The 17713-nt window shown below is 41.9% G+C and overlaps 1 protein-coding gene across 2 annotated transcripts in view; it reads left to right on the top strand.

Moving 5' to 3' along the window:
* LOC134343400 (3',5'-cyclic-AMP phosphodiesterase 4D) overlaps positions 1-17713 on the top strand; it is a 541959-nt gene that overhangs the window by 256207 nt on the left and 268039 nt on the right. For both annotated transcript variants that reach the window (XM_063042106.1, XM_063042105.1), the window contains exon 3: positions 2010-2248. In XM_063042106.1, the coding sequence (XP_062898176.1) occupies positions 2010-2248 (239 nt within the window). The remainder of the gene's footprint in view (positions 1-2009; positions 2249-17713) is intronic.

Genomic DNA, 17713 nt, shown 5'->3' with positions numbered 1-17713 from the left:
AAAATCATGTCTGACGAATCTCATAGAATTTTTTGAGGATGTAACTAGTAGAGTGGATAGGGGAGAACCAGTGGATGTGGTATATTTGGATTTTCCAAAGGCTTTTGACAAGGTCCCACACAGGAGATTAGTGTGCAAACTTAAAGCACACGGTATTGGGGGTAAGGTATTGATGTGGATGGAGAATTGGTTGGCAGACAGGAAGCAAAGAGTGGGAATAAACGGGACCTTTTCAGAATGGCAGGCAGTAACTAGTGGGGTACCGCAAGGCTCAGTGCTGGGACCCCAGTTGTTTACGATGTTAATGACTTAGATGAGGGAATTAAATGCAGCATCTCCAAGTTTGCGGATGACGTGAAGCTGGGCGGCAGTGTTAGCTGTGAAGAGGATGCTAAGAGGATGCAGGGTGACTTGGATAGGTTAGGTGAGTGGGCAAATTCATGGCAGATGCAACTTAATGTGGATAAATGTGAGGTTATCCACTTTGGTGGCAAAAACAGGAAAACAGATTATTATCTGAATGGTGGCCGATTAGGAAAAGGGGAGGTGCAACGAGACCTGGGTGTCATTGTACACCAGTCATTGAAAGTGGGCATGCAGGTACAGCAGGCGGTGAAAAAGGCGAATGGTATGGTGGCATTCATAGCAAGAGGATTCGAGTACAGGAGCAGGGAGGTACTACTGCAGTTGTACAAGGCCTTGGTGAGACCACACCTGGAGTATTGTGTGCAGTTTTGGTCCCTTAATCTGAGGAAAGACATCCTTGCTATAGAGGGAGTACAAGGTTCACCAGATTGAGTCCTGGGATGGCATGACTTTCATATGATGAAAGACTGGATCGACTAGGCTTATACTCATTGGAATTTAGAAGATTGAGGGGGGATCTTATTGAAATGTATAAAATCCTAAAGGGATTGGACAGGCTAGATACAGGAAGATTGTTCCCGATGTTGGGGAAGTCCAGAAGGAGGGGTCACTGTTTGAGGATAAAGGGGAAGCCTTTTAGGACTGAGATTAGGAAAAACTTCTTCACACAGAGAGTGGTGAATCTGTGGAATTCTCTTCCACAGGAAACAGTTGAGGCCAGTTCATTGGCTATATTTAAGAAGGAGTTAGATATGGCCCTTGTGGCTAAAGGGATCAGGGGGTATGGAGGGAATGCTGGTACAGGGTTCTGAGTTGGATGATCAGCCATGATCATACTGAATGGCGATGCAGGCTCGAAGGGCCGAATGGCCTATTCCTGCACCTATTTTCTATGTTTCTATGGTCAGGGCATCAAAGGATATGGCGAGAAGGCAGGTGTATGGGTTTTGGTGGGATCCTGGATCAACCATGATGGAATGGTGGAGCAGACTTGATGGGCTGAATGGCCTAATTCTGTTCCCATGTCTTATGACTTTACGGTCTTAAGACATTGTGATTGGGAATTAGGAGGGTACTGGTAGAAGGAGAAGCTATTGTTAGAAGCATTCTGGGCATAGTGAGAACCATTAACCAAGCTGTGGAGTCGCAGAAACATACAACCCACCAAGCCTACACCAACCATCCATTGTATTCTCTTCACATTCCCATCAATTCCACATACCACCCCCCCCACCCCAGAATCTGTCACTCACCTGCACATATGACAATTTAGAGGGGTAAGTCAACTTACCAACCCATTGTATTTTGGAGTGGAATTAGACCACCCAAATGAAACCCACATGGAATAGGGGGAACTTGTAGGCTGAACACAGACAACAACAGAGGTCAAGACTGAGCTCAGTTTGCTGGAATTGTGGGAGCAGCAGTTCTAGACTGTCCTGCTGCTGCAAAACAGCAAATTTCATGATGTATGTCTGTAATAATAAACCTTGTTCCGATTCTGATAATAGAGGAGGATATTACGATTGGCTATATCTGAGAATACAAGGTTTGAAAAGGATGACTATGATGGTTACAGACAATGTTGGTTATGATTTATAAACAATGCTCATGCTACATGTAATTATCTTTTTGTTGTGCAGAGCACGGACAAAGTCTCAGACTCTGATCATTTGGATTCAGAAACACAGAGTTCAGCAATGGAACCATATCTTGTACGAAGACTTTCATTTCATGCTCTGCAACTTCCTCCACTAGCCTTTAGAATGGCTGAACAATATGACTTGGAAAAAAAACCAGAAACAGAACGTATACCAAGGCCAACAACTCTTCCACTGAAGCCTCTTCCTTTAATTGCCATCACTGCTGCAGACAACACAAGGTAAGCAGACCTACACTGCTTTATATTTCTGTGCTCCGCAGTTCTGAATTGTCATGGAGATTGACTTTTTCTAAATTAAGTTATTGATGATCAAATATTTATACAAGAACCTTAAGATCTCATTGAGGTAGAAATGATTCCAAAAAGGCATCCTTGGAAAAAGATTAGAACTAAAATCTGAAATGGATGATGTACCAAAATAATCAGTCAGTTCTTATTAAATATCTAGTTTGCCTTAAGAAAAGAAATTGGGGATATGGATTTGTGACTGGTCTGGGTTTCAAAAAATTGACTGAGCTTGCTGAGTACTTGACATCCAGAGTATGTTATTGATTCCAATTTGATCCCAAGCACAGAGTGCAGTTGATCAATATGAAGTCCTGTCTATGTGGTTTACTCTGTCCCTCAATGTCCTTGAGAACTAGTCCTGACTCACTGGCTTTGATAGGCTTGCTGTTCATTTTGGCACGAATCCCACATTCCAGAAAGGCTGTTTCAATCTTTTCCATTCTACATTAGAGTAATATTTACATTTAATTTTCATGTCTCAGGTAAAATGGTAGTGCAAATGTCCAGTAATAAAATTAGATATTTAAACAGAAATAAATGCCTGGGGAGCCAACACAGCTCTTGACTCAGAAGGCTGAAACTCTTCAGGGAGATCTAAAGCAGGACATTATGAGCTGCTGAACTGACAGGTTTCTGCTTGGATTTTTGGAAGTGGAGGATATCCACTGAAGCAGAGGGCAGGACACTACTCTGGGACCTTGAGTTCTATGGAGCATTGAGCAAACTTTCTATGGAACAGTTCTCACTGTTCCCAGTAGATAAGAATGGTCATGCAAAGGGGTTCATTTGCCAGTCTACCAGTAAGAAAATCTGTAACTATCAGTACTTATGCCACTAACTTCCAGAGGCTTTCAAAATTCCTGGTCCATAAGATTCTGATTATCCATGGAAGCCAGTCCATATAATTAGAAGATTGACTATAAAAGAAAGTAAGTTCTATAATGTGTTGAATTTGTTAAAAAAAATAGCATTATCAAATACTCCTTTGGAAATATTCATCCATGTATATGTTTTCAGGATTTTATGATGTTAACATGGGCGTGACAAAATTGAGCTATCATTCTACATACAGAGGTGTAACTTGATATGACACTAAAGTTTTCACAAATCCTGTTTCAGTTTAGCTGCAGAAGTAAACATACCTGATTGTGAGAACAGTGCCAAACATACAGATTAATTGTCAGGACTGTGTATTTTATATCTGTCACTTTGATAATTACCATAAAATTGAGAATTTCATTTGGATTTTTTCTATGTTGCATATATAAATTATGTATCTGAGACATTAATCGTCTGAAATAAAACAGGCAGTACCTTAAGATAAATTGAACAAATTGCCGATTTATGTGACAGAACTCTACCGATAAGTTTGGAGGTTAACTATTGCTTGCCATTTGACTGCAATTTAAGGGAGTGTGCATATTTATCAGTACTGAAAATGACTACAGAGGAACAGAGCTCATTAAGATCGCAACACTTTCAAGCGCACAGAAATAGCCCATTCAGCTGATTTATTATTGCAATTGTTGATTACGTGCCAACACTGATTCTTGAGTGGGTGGAAATTATTAATGAAATATTGTTGAACTGGTGTTCATGACAGTTTAAAATTTAAGAATGTATAATAAAAATATATTTTCAAAGAGGAAGTGCTGACTTTGTGATCACTGTCTTCAATGAAAATTTAGTTACAGATGATCAATTAAGTTCAGGGGAAACCAAATTTTATTAGATTTTTGCAAATTTGATGACGTTGTTTTCATGTCTTTGTTGGAATCAGTGTCTGAGTTCAAATAGAAAGAATGTAGCAAAAATCTTGTATTAACCTGTATTGTATTTGCACCTTCTCTCCCCCATTTTCTGTCTGCATACTGTTGCCATGAAATGCAGTGTAATCACAAGAAAATTAAAATCCAATGAAAAAAAGGTTAATGTAAATTTTAGTTTGTTTCTTACCATTTTCTACACTTGAATATTGGAAATCAGGATCCTTTGTTAGGGCCCATCTCCAGGGTTTGAACATCAATGGACAAACACCTGAATTGTTTCTCTCAGAGTGTTGCTGTGTACAGGTTCAGGAGCTGCAAGAAAACAAAAATGCTTAATGAAGAGAGTCTTCAACTTTATTGACAGTACAATGCTTTTTTTTATCCTTCTAAAATTCACACAAACTTGACCTGGTATACTTAGGAAGCCAAACATTGAATATATTTCTTCAAGGTTAGGCACTTCCAACATTACTGTTATAAATATGATCTACCTCTCCACATCTCATTGTTTTTGAAGCACTGAAATACATTATCTGGAATCCAGGAAATCCTAGAGTTCAGTGAAGATAATTAGTTTGATTTAAAAAAAACCTTTAGAATTCTGAAGGTCACTGACCTGAAATGTTAACTCTTAAAGAAATGCTGCGTGAGTTTCTAAGTGTTTTCAACATTGTCTGATCTTCCTCAAAATATATCAACTCTCTGGATGAATCTTGCTTATTCCTACAACACACTTGGAAATATGTTCTAAGAATATGCCTGTACCAGCAGCATCTTCTGGCTTCATTACAGTCTGATGCATTTTCATTACAATGTTTCATTGCAAATGTGCCCCCATAGTTCTCCACTAAGCAACTAGAAAATGTGAATAGAATTGATATTCACATTCCATCAACTCTGTGGAAGTTGATGGAATATCAAATGGATAAATCAGCATATAGAACTATTCTGCTAATATCACAATTGTACCATTTGGAAGATATGGTATGCAGGACATGGAAAAACCTGTGATTTGAACAAAAATTGTGAAGTATTAAATTTTAAAGCTGTCCAAAATATATTACCAAATTTATCATGTGTTTGAACATTGCCTGACACTGAGTAATCTTCAGCTTCAAATGTTAAATCATTTAAATCATTCATTATGTAGATTAAAGGAATACAAGCAAGCTGAAGTAAAATATGTGATAAAGATGTAAAAGCTTGTGGCTTAAAAATGAGACTAGGACAGACTTGTAGCATTAAGTGGGTGGGTACATGTTCACTTTTAATTATGTGTGGGTCTGATCTGCAAGTTGATTAAGTTTGTGAGAGATTGTATAAACTTGGAATGTTTTCTCCAGAATGTCGGAAACTCAGGGACAACCAGATAAAAGTTTATATCATGATGAGAGGCATAGATGGAGTAGATAGTTGGAGTCTTTTTTTCCAGTGTAGAAATGAGAAATACGAGTAGGTATAACTTTGAGGTAAGAGAGTGAAGGTTTAAAGGAGATGTATGAGGCAAGTAAATCTGGACAACAGGAACTCGTATATTAGGCAACTACAGTTCAGTCTTCCACACAATCATCCCTTCTAATCTGATCTTCAAGCATCAAGACCTAGGCCTCTGTACCTGGTCTACAACTGGAGACTCACCTTCCTCAGAAGTGGACCTCAATCAATGAGGATTGGTAACAACATCTCCTCCATGTTGACCATCAACAAAGGTGCACTTCAAAATCGTGTGCTTAGCTCCCTGTTCTACTCCCGATACACATGACTATGTAGCTTAGCACAGTTCTAATACCTTCTTCAAAATCACCAGTGACACTATTGTTGTTGGACAAATGACAGATTGCAATGAGTTAGCTTACTAGAATGAGATGGGTTACTTAGTTGAGCGGTGTCACAAAAACAACATCTCATTCAGTAGCAACAAAATGAAAGAGCGGATTGTTGGTGGAGTGAGAGGGGAAACATGTGCCAGACATCACTGGGGGAATTGGTGGTGGAAAGAGTCAGCAGCTTTTAATTCCTGAGTGCTAACATATCTGATGAACTGCTCTGGGTCCAGAATACAGATACAATTATAAGGAAAGCACGCCAGCACCTTTATTTTCTTTGGAGGGTAAGGACATTTGGCTTGTCATCAAAAGGTCTAACACACTCCTGCTGATATACCATTGAATGTCTCCTGACTAGTTGCACCATGGTTTGGTATGGAGTTATTAATGCACAGGAACATAAGACACTACAGGGTAGGGGACTCTGCTCAATACATCTTTGACATATCCTTCCCCACCATTGGTAGTCTCTAAGGAGGTATTGCCTCAAAAAGGCAGCATCCATTATCAAAGTTTACTGCCGCCTGGGCCATGCCATCTTTTCACAGCTATTATTGGGCAGGAGGTACAAAAGCTTTTAAGTTTCACATTACCAGGTTCAAGAACAACCATAGAAACCAGAGAAAAACTACAGCACAGAAACAGGCCTTTTGGCCCTATTTTTTGCCTAGTTCCACTGACATGCACACGGACCATATCCCTCCATACACCTCCCATCCATATATCTGTCCAATTTATTCTTAAATGTTAAAAAAAAATCCCGCATTTACCACCTCGTATGGCAGCTCAATCCATACTCCCACCACTCTCTGTGTGAAGAAACCCCCGCTAATGTTCCCTTTAAACTTTTCCCCCTCACCCTTAACCCATGTCCTCTGGTTTTTTTTCTCCCCTTGCCTCAGTGGAAAAAGCCTGCTTGCATTCACTCTATCTATACCCATCATAATTTTATATACCTCTATCAAATCTCCCCTCATTCTTCTACGCTCCAGGGGATAAAGTCCTAACCTATTCAACCTTTCTTTGTATCTGAGTTTCTCAAGTCCTGGAAACATCCTTGTAAACCTTCTCTGCACTCTTTCAACCTTTTTAATATCCTTCCTGTAATTTGGTGACCAAAACTGAACACAATACTCCAGATTCGGCCTCACCAATGCCTTATACAACCTCATCATAACATTCCAGCTCTTATACTCAATACTTTGATTAATAAAGGCCAATGTATCAAAAGCTCTCTTTACAACCCTATCTACCTGTGACACCACTTTTAGGGAATTTTGTATCTGTATTCCCAGATCCCTCTGTTCTACTGCACTCCTCAGTGCCTTACCATTTACCCTGTATGTTCTACCTTGGTTTGTCCTTCCAAAGTACAATACCTCACAATTGTCTGTACTAAACTCCATCTGCCATTTTTCAGCCCATTTTTCCAGCTGGTCCAAGTCCCTCTGCAGGCTCTGAAAACCTTCCTCTCTGTCCACTACACCTCCAATCTTTGTATCATCAGCAAATTTGCTGATCCAATTTACCACATTATCATCCAGATCATTGATATAGATGACAAATAACAATGGACCCAGCACTGATCCCTGTGGCACACCACTAGTCACAGGCCTCCACTCTGAGAAGCAATTCTCTACTACCACTCTTTGGCTTCTTCCATTGAGCCAATGTGTAATCCAATTTACCATCTCTCTATGTATACCTAGCGACTGAATTTTCCTAACTAACCTCCCATGTAGGACCTTGTCAAAGGCCTTACTGAGGTCCATGTAGACAACATCCACTGCCTTCCCTTCATCCACTTTCCTGGTAACCTCCTCAAAAAACTCCAATAGATTGGTCAAACATGACCTACCACGCTCAAAGCCATGTTGACTCTCTCTAATAAGTCCCTGTCTATCCAAATGCTTGTAGTTCTGTCTCTTAGTACTCCCTCCAATAACTTACCCACTACCAATGTCAAACTTACCGGGCTGTAATTTCCCAGATTACTTTTCGATCCTTTTTTAAACAACGGAACAACATGAGCCACTCTCCAATCCTCCTGCACCTCACCCATAGACACCGACATTTTAAATATATCTGCCAGGGCCCCTGCAATTTCAACACTAGTCTCCTTCAAGGTCCGAGGGAATACCCTGTCAGGTCCTGGGGATTTATCCACTTTAATTTACCTCAAGATAGCAAGCACCTCCTCCTTTTCAATCTGTACAGTTTCCATGATCTCACTACTTGTCTCAATTAATTCCATAGACTTCATGCCAGTTTCCATGTACTTCCCTTCAGCCATTTGGTTCATGAACCATAAGATATACGACCAGAATTAGACCATTTGGCCCATTAAGCCTATTCCTCCATTTCATCATGGCTGATCCATTCTCCTCCTCAGCCTGAGTCTCCTGCCTTCTCCTCGTATCCCTTCATTTCCTGACTAATCAAGAATCTGTCAATCTCTGCCTAAAATATATCCAATGACTTGGCCTCCACAATTGCCTGTGGCAACGACTTCCACACTCAGCAGTTCATAGCTAAAGAAATTCTTCCTTATCTCTGTTCTAAAAGGATGTCCCTCTATTCTGTCCTCTGGTTTTAGTCTCCCCCACCACAGGAAACATTCTCTCCACATCCACTCTATCGAAGCCTTTCAACATTCAATAGGTTTCAATGAGGTCACCCCTCATTCTTCTGAATTCCAGTGAGTAGAGCCCCAAAGACATTGAAAGCTCCTTGTATGAGAAGCCTTTCAATCTTGGAATCATTTTCATGAACCTGCTTTGAACCCTCTCCAGTGTCAGCACATACTTCTTTGGGCACAAAATTGAGCACAATACTCCAAGTGAGGCCTCACCAGTGCTTTATAAAGCCTCAATATTACATCCTTGCTTTTATAGTAAGGAATTTGATCAGGTCCTGCAGGGAAGGTTGGTCAAGAAGGTTCAGTCACTCGGCATTCAGGATGAGATACTATATTGGAGAAGACTTTGACTTTGTGTGAGAAGCCAGAGAATGGTCGTAGAGACTTGCCTCTCTGACTGGGAACCTGTGACTAGTGTTGTGCTGCAGGGATCAGTGCTGGGTCCTTGTTGTTTGTCATCTGTATCAATGATCTGGATGATAATGTGGTTAACTAGATCAGCGAATTTGTGGATGACATTAAGATTGGAGGTGTAGTGTACAGTGAGGAAGGCTATCATGGCTTGGAGAGGGAAAAATGGGCCGAGAAATGGCAGATAGAATTTAACGCAAACAAGTGCAACGTTTTGAACTTTGGCAGGACCAACCACGTAGGTCTTACGTGCTGAATAGTAGGACACTGAGGAGAGTGGTAGAACAAAGGGATCTGGGAACATAGGAACATAATTCATTGGAAATGGCAAAACAAGTTGATGGGGTTGGAAAGAAAGCTTTTGGTACATTGGCTTTCATAAATCAACATATTGAGTACAGAAGATGGGATGTTCTGTTGAAGTTGCATAAGATATTGGTAATGCCTAATTTGGAGTATTGTGTGCAGTTTTGGTTACCTACCTACAGGAGAGATGTAAAACAAGTTTGAAAGAGTACAGAGAAAATTTATAATGGTATTGCAGGTCTGTAGGACCTGAGTTATAACGAAAGAGTGAATAGGTTAGGACTGTATTCTCTTGAACATAGAGGAATGAGAGGAGATTTGATAGATGTATACAAAATTATGAGGGGTATAGACGGGGTAAATGCTAGCAGGCTTTTTCCACTGTGGCTGGGTGGGACTAAAACCAGAGGTCATGGCTTAAGGGTGAAAGGTGAAAAGTTTAAGGGGAACATGATAGGAAACTTCTTCACTCAGAGGGTGGAATGAACTGTTAGTACAAGTGATGCATGTGAGCTCAATTTTAATGTTTAAGTGAAGTTTGGATAGGATGTTTCCCCTGGTGGGAGAGTCTAAGACCAGAGGACACAGCTTCTGTTCCTATATCTTATTGTCTTGCGTGGATAGTAGGGATCTGGAGGGCTATGGTCCCTCAGCAGATTGTTGGGAATAGGCCACTTAAATGGTTTTTTTGCATGGACTAGATGGGCCAAAGGGCCAGTTGATAGGATGTTTAAGTAGGCATATGGCATGTTGGCCTTCATTAACCAAGGATTGTGTTCAAAAGCCATGAAATAATGTTGCAGATCTGTAAAAGTTTGGTTGAACCACACATGGAGGATTGAGTTCAGTTCTGGTTGCATCATTATAGGAAGGATGTGGAAGTTTTAGAGAGGGTGCAGAGGAGAATTACCAGGGTACTACCTAGATTAGAGGTGGCACGTGGCCAAGTGGTTAGGGCTTTGGGCTCACAATCTGAAGGTCATGGGTTCGAGTCTCAGCCAAGGCAGCGTGTTGTGTCTTTGAGCGAGGCACTTAACCACACACTGCTCCAGTCCACCCAGCTGAAAATGGGTACCGGCAAATGCTGAGGTTAACCTCCTGATAGACTGGCATCCTATCCGGGGGGAGTCTTGTACTCTCAGTCGCTTCACGCCACAGATACCGGCATAAGCACCGGCCACAAGGCTCGGGACAGACTTTAACTAACCTAGATTAGAGAACATTTCTTATGAGGTTATGCAAGCTAGGGCTGTTCTCATTGGAGTGAAGGAGGATGTGAGGCGGCTTAGTAAAGGTGTACAAGGTTATAAAGGGCACAAATAGAGTGGACAGCCAGTGCCTTTTTTCCCCAGTCTGGCAATGCCTAATACCAAAGGAGATCCCGTTAATGGAAGTGGAGGAACTTTTCAGGGAGTTGTCAGAGGCCGGTTTATTGTACAGAGAGTGGTGGTAAGTGTCCGGAAAGCACTGCCGGTGTGATGGTAGAAGCTGATACTTTAAGGATATTTAAGAGACTGCTTGATAGGCATGTGGGTGAAAGAGAAATGGAGGGTAATGGGCTGTGTAGGAGTGAAGGGTTGAATTGCTTGAGGAGTCGGTTAAAAGGGCAGCGCAATATTGTGGACCGAAGGGCTTGTACTATGCTGTACTGTTCTACATTTTATATTCTATATACCAGTCCTTGCGAAATGAATGCTAATATTGTATTTGCCTTCTGTAGCCTCTGAACTACCTGCCCCCTCCACCTATCTTCATGATGCAAAATACCTACTCCCTAGCATCATTTCCAGCTGTCCAATATCTACTTTTCCCCTCTTTTATTCTTTATATATCTAAAGAAACTTTTTGTATCCTCTTTAATATTACTGGCTAGCTTTTGTTTTCCATCATTACCTTCCTAATGACTTTTTTTAGTTGCCTTCTGTTGGTTTTTAAAAACTTCCTAATCCTCTACCTTCTCACTAATATTTGCTCTATGTGCCCTCCCTTTGGCTTTTACGTTGGCTTTGACTTCCCTTGTCAGCCATGGTTGTGTTATCCTGCCTTTAGAATACTACTACTTCTATTGGATCCAGATATCCCGTGCCTTCCGAATTGCTTCCAGAAATTCCAGCTATTGCTGCTCTGCCGTCATCCCTACTAATGTCCCCTTCCAATCAATTTTGGACATCTCTTCTCTCATGCCTCTGTAATTCCCCATACTCCACTGTAATACTGATACATCAGATTTCATCATATTATGATCACTGGTCCGTAAGGGTTGCTTTACCTTAAGTTCTCTAATCAATTCTGTTGCATAACAAAACACCCAATCCAGAATAGCTGATCCCTGAGTGGACTCAACCACAAGCTGCTCTAAAAAACCATGCCATGGGCATTCTACAAATTCACCCCCTTGGGATCCAATGCCAATCTACTTTTCCCAATCTACCTACATATTGAAACTACCCTAACATTGCTCTTTTGACATGCATTTTCTATCTCCCATTGTAATCTGTAGACCACATATTTACTACTGTTTGGGGGTCTGTATATAACTCCCATAAGGGTGCTTTTAACCCTTGTAATATCTTAGCTCTACGCACAACGATTCTGCACCTTCTGCTCCTATGCCACTTCTTTCTAATGATTTGATTTCATTTTTTTTACCAACAGAGCCACCCCTCCCCTGCTGCCTGCCTGCCTGTTCTTTTGATACAATGTGGTATCCTTGAACATTAAGCTCCTAGCTATAATCTTCTTTCAGCCACAAATCATTGATGCCCACAATGTCATACTTGCCAATTTGTTACTGTGCTTCTATTATTCTGTATACTGGCACATTCAAGTACAACGCCTTCAGTCCTGTATTCACCCTTTTCAATTTTCTCTGCCTTTTACATTGCAACTCATCCCATTCACTGCAATTCTGCCCTATCATCAGCCTCTCCTTGCTAGGAGTCTCACTACACAGTGCCTCTGTTTGTAAACCAAGTACTCGGTCATCAGCACTGTCACTCTGGTTTTCAGCTCTCTATCCAACCCCCTATAACCTCTCTTCAGGGCCTCCTCACCTTTCCTGTCTATGTCATTGTTGCCAATATGAAGCAAGATTTCTGACTGCTTACCCTCTACCTTTAGAATGCCTTCCTGCAAAACCCTAATCACTTGAGTTTAAAATGGCCTTTTTTTTTGTTCTCATCAGGTTTTTTCATGTAAAAAATCATGTATAATTTATTTTGTTACATGATGCTATCTATGTACTTGCATTGCTGCAAGTAAGTTTTTCACTGCACATATGCATACGTGTACTTATGCTTAAGACAATAAACTCAACTTTGACATTTGCAACTTCACAGCGTATGATGCAGCCAAATATCTCCATGCAGGAGACCTAGATACCATTTAGGCACAGTCTGACCAATGGCATAGAGCAGTCAACAAGAGTGACATCCAGTGATCATCTCCATCAAGCAAGAGCCTAACTACATGCCATTGACATTTCATAAAACCGTAATACATAAGAGCAGAATTAGGCCATTTGGCCAAACAAGCCTGCTCCGACATTCCATCACGGCTGATTTATGTTTCTCTCTCAGCCATGTTCTCCTGTATTCTCATTGTAACGTTTGACACCCTTGCTCATCAAGAGCCTATGAAACTCTGCTTTAAATATACACAATAACACAGCCTCTACAATTCCGCAGATTCAATACAGTCTCATCTCAATTCTAAAGGGACGTCCATCTATTCTGAAGCTGTGCTCTTGGGTCCTTGACTCTCTCTCACTACTGGAAACATCATCTCCAATGTCCAGTCTATCGAGGCCCTTCAGCAGATTTCAATGAGACCCCTCTGTCATTCTTTAAAACTTCAGCAAGTACAGGCTCAGAGCCATTAAACACTCTTCATACATTAACTTTCTCATCACCGGGTTCATTCTTATAAAACCCCTCTGGATCATCTCCAATCCCAGCACGTCCTTCCTTCGATATGGGTCCAAACCTACTGACAATACCCCAAATGTAATCTGATCAATGGCTTATAAAGCCTCAGTGTTACATCTTTGTTTTCATATTTCAGTCCTCTTGAAATACTACTGACTCAAACTATAAGTTCTGGAGAATCCTACACTAGGACTCTCAAGTCCCTTCGTACCTCTAATTTCTGAATATGTTCCTCATTTAGAAAATAGTCTGTCTTTATTCCTTCTACCAAAAGTGCATGGTAATAAACTTCCCTACATATTATTCTATCTGCCACTTCTTTGCCCATTCTCCCAACCTGTCCAAATCCTCCTGCAGACCCTCTGTTTTCTCAACACCACCCGCAGATTTATCATCTGCAAAATTGGCTAGACAACCATCAATTCAAACATCCAGGTCATTAACATACAACTTGAAAAGTAATGGGCCCAAAACAGAACCCTGAAGAACACTATTAGTCACTGACAGTGGACCAAAAAAGGCGTCATTTACTCCCACTCCTTGTATTTTGCCAACAGGCCAATCTTCTATCTGTGCTAGTACCTTTCCTGTAATACCATGGGCTTTTACCTTGTTTCGCACCTTCATTTGCAGCACGTTGTGAAAAGCCTTTTGAAAATCGAATTAAATAACACTCTCCAACTCACCTTTGCCAATCTTGCTTGTTATTTCCTCAAAGAATTCCAATAGATTTATCAGGCATTTTCCCCTTTAAAAATGCCATACCGACTTTGGCCTATTTTATCATCTGCTTCCACGTACCCCAAAACCTCATCCTTAATGGAATTGCCATCACCAAGTTCCCCGCCATCTATATTCTGGGGTGGGGGTGGGGGTGGGGGAGTTTATTTTCCTTTTTAGCAGCGACTCAACTGGAACAGCCATTGGCTCCAACTGCAGGACAGAAGCTGGGTATGTTGCAAAGTCGGACTTATTTCCAATGCAGCAAAGCCTTTTGGCACCTATACGTCAAAAGTATGACGGAATACTCCACACTCAGCAGGGTGAATGCTTCTTCAACAACTCTCGAAACCTGACAGGAGCCAGGTTGAAAGCAGCTGTTTGATTGGCACCTCATCAGCTACCCTTAGTACAGTGGCTGCTGTGTGCATCTTTGACAAATTCATTTCTGTTAACCACCTCAGTGACTCTGTCGGTGCCTCCCAACCCCTTGACCTCCACCACCAAGAAGAACTAGGGTAGCTGGTGCATGGGAATGACATAATCTGCGGCTTTCTCTTCAGAGTCCACGTTATCTTGCTCCTGACTTGAAATACCTCGCAGCTCCTTCATTATCACCAGGTCTGAATCCAAGAGAACAGTGGGAGTGCCTTCAGAATGATTGTAATGTTTTAGAGAAGCCACCCACCACAACTTTCTTAAAGGCATTAGAGATGTCAATAGTTGTTGGTATTCCCAGTAACACCTTCATCTTGAAACTTAACAAATTAAGAGAAACAGTTGCTCATGTAAAATATTCAGTGTGGGTGATCCTTCATTTAAGCAAATGGAATAAATTGCTGCAAAACATCAGAATCTATCCATCGAAGGAGGAGGGGTAAGACGCGTAGGCTGTCATCAAAGCAGCGCCAAGAACAACCATGCTTACACCTGCTCTGCCATTTCAGTTTAAAGGGGCCTGTAATGTAGACAGACATTGCCATCGTGATGGCACGTGTCTGACTCATGGTGTACTGCACGTTCCCCAGATCTATAAACTGGGTTGAAGATGTTACCTGATAAAGAGGTTTAAAAAAATTAATGTGAGCTCTTTGCCCACTGTCCATGTTGAAGGAGGAAGGTAGGTCCAGGTTTATTTGACAATCAATGAAGATAACCTCACACTTGAAAATGTTATGCAGCAATTGATTATTTTGTAACTCTAGGGAGAGAGTAGGTCCCCTTAGAGATCAGCAGGGTCACCTATATCTTCAGACACAGATTTGTAACAAGTATTTCTCCTCTGTATTTACTGAGGTGGCAAGATAGCATAATGGTCGGCGAAACATTATTACAGTGCCAATGAACCGAGTTCGGTTCCACTGCAGTCTGTAAGAAACTTGTATGTTCTCCCCATGACCACATGGATTTCCTTCAAGTGCTCCTGTTTTTTCCCACTTTCCAAGGACGTATGGTCAGTAGTTTAATTGGGCAGTGTGAGCCCTTTGGGCCACAAGGGTCCATTATCATGCTGTATCTTTAAATAATTTTAAAAAAAGGGTTGCTCAAGAGATAAGGGGAGCAAAAGGAAATGTTTCAGAGAACATTCATGGTACCACGGTGAAGGTAAAGGCTTTTGCAGCACATTAAGGTATATAAATCCCCAGGGCTTGACTGAGTGCATCGTTGGGCTTCATGAGAGGCTAGAGAAGAAATGGCGGAGGGCCTTGTGAAAGTATTTGCTTCACTGTTGGCCACTGGTGAAACTCCCAAAGACTGGAAGGTGACTAATGTTGTTCTGTTGTTTAAAAAGGGTTGCAAGAAACAATCCTGGGGACTGCAAGTAGTCAGCCTGACATTAGTAGTGGGAAAGCTACTGGAGGGATCTTTTGAGGAACTGGATCTACCAGCATTTAGAGAGACAGAGTTTGATTAGGAGGAGTTAGCATAGCTTTTTGCCTGAGAACCTGTGCATGATGAACATATTAGAAATTTTGAAGAAGGAATCACAAAGGTAGATGAAAGCTGGGCATAGGAAACACTGTCCATTTGCACTTTATCAAGGCTTTCAATGAGGTCCCACATGGTAGATTGGCCTGGAAGATTATATGCCATGAAACCCAGCAAGAGCTAGTTAGGTGAATTCAAAATTAGCTCACAGACAGGAAGCAGAAGGCTCCCTCCAGTTTTCTCAGTTTCTTTGATGTCCTGGAAAGAAAAGCCTCATCCTGCAAGCAGCTGCGAGAGATGTCCTCATTCAATGAATAGGATTTCCCTTCCTCCACCATTGATACTGTCCTTACTCACATCTCCTCCATTTCTCGGACACCTGCACTTCCCCCATCTTCTCGCCACCTTAACCGGGATAAAGTTCCTCTTGTCCTCACGTACCACCCCATGAGCCTCCTCATCCAACACACCATTTTCTGCAATTTCTGCCAGCTTCAATGAGACCCTGCCGCCAAACACATCTTTACTTCACCCCCATGCTTTGTTTTCCACAGAGTTCTCTCCCTCCGTGATTCCCTTGTCCGTTCGTCCTTCCCCACTGATCTGCCTCCTGGCATTTTGCCTGCAAGCAGCATAAGTGCTACACGTCCCTACACTTCGTCCTCCTTCATTCAGGGCCCAAAACAGTCCTTCCAGATGAGGCAGCACTTCACTTGCGAACCTGTTGGGGACATCTACTGTATCAGGCATTCCTGATATGGCCTCCTCTACATTGGTGAGACCTGGTGTAGACTGGGGGACAGTTTTGCTGAGCACCTCAGCTCCATGTACAAAAAGTGGAATTTCTCAGTGGCCAACCATTTCAATTCCTATTCTCGTTCCCATTCTGACATGTTGGTCCATGGCTTCCTCTTCTGCTACAATGAGGCCACTCTCAGGATGGAGGGCCAACACCTCATATTCTGTTTAGGTAGCCTCCTACTTGGTGGCATGGACATCAAATTCTCCAAATTCTGATAATTCCCCGCCCCCCCCCACTTCCCTCTTCTTCAATTCCCCACTCTGGCCTCTTATCTTTACTCCTCGCCTGCCTATCACCTCCCTGAAGCACCTTCTCCTTCCCTTTCTTCTAAGATGATCTCTTCTCCAGTCCTTTGCCTTTTCTGCTTATCACCTCCTAGCTTCTTATTTCATCCCTCCTCCCCCACCCATGTATCACCTTCTAAATTGTCCTTCTTCCCTGTTCCCCCCCCCCCCCCAACCTTGATCTGGCACCTTTCCCCTTCCTTTCCAGTCCTGATGAAGGGTCTCTGAAACATCGACTATTTACTCATTTCTATAGGAGCTGCCTGACATACTGAGATCCTCCAGCACTTTGTGTATGTTACTCTGGTAGTGGTTGACCATAAGATATAGGAGCAGAAGTAGGCCATTCGGCCCATCAAGTCTGCTCCGCCATTCCATCATGGGCTGATCCAATTCTTCCAGTCATCCCCACTCCCCTGCCTTCTCCCCATACCCTTTGCTGCCCTGGTTGAATGTTGTTTCTCAAAATGGAGGCTGGTAACTGGTGTTGGGACCCTTGTTAATCATTATTTATATAAATTTGAATGCACAAGGCATGATCAATAAGTCTGGAGGTGACATAAAATTAAGCAGTGTTGATAATGAAGAAGATTACCTTTGGGGATCTTGAGTGGTTAGAGAAGTGGGTAGAGGAGTTGTAAATGGACAAGTGTGAGGTGAATGCATTTTGGAAAGTCAAACCAGTGTAGGACCCGTACAACAAGCGATAGGGTAATAGAACAGAGGGACTTAGAAGTACAAGTGCATAGTGGCATTACCCTGTGTACCTGTGACAGAGAAAGTGT

The sequence above is a fragment of the Mobula hypostoma genome, chromosome 3 (assembly GCF_963921235.1).
Source record: "Mobula hypostoma chromosome 3, sMobHyp1.1, whole genome shotgun sequence".
NCBI classification, from domain to species: domain Eukaryota; kingdom Metazoa; phylum Chordata; class Chondrichthyes; order Myliobatiformes; family Myliobatidae; genus Mobula; species Mobula hypostoma.
This window is presented reverse-complemented; position numbering and strand designations above follow the sequence as displayed.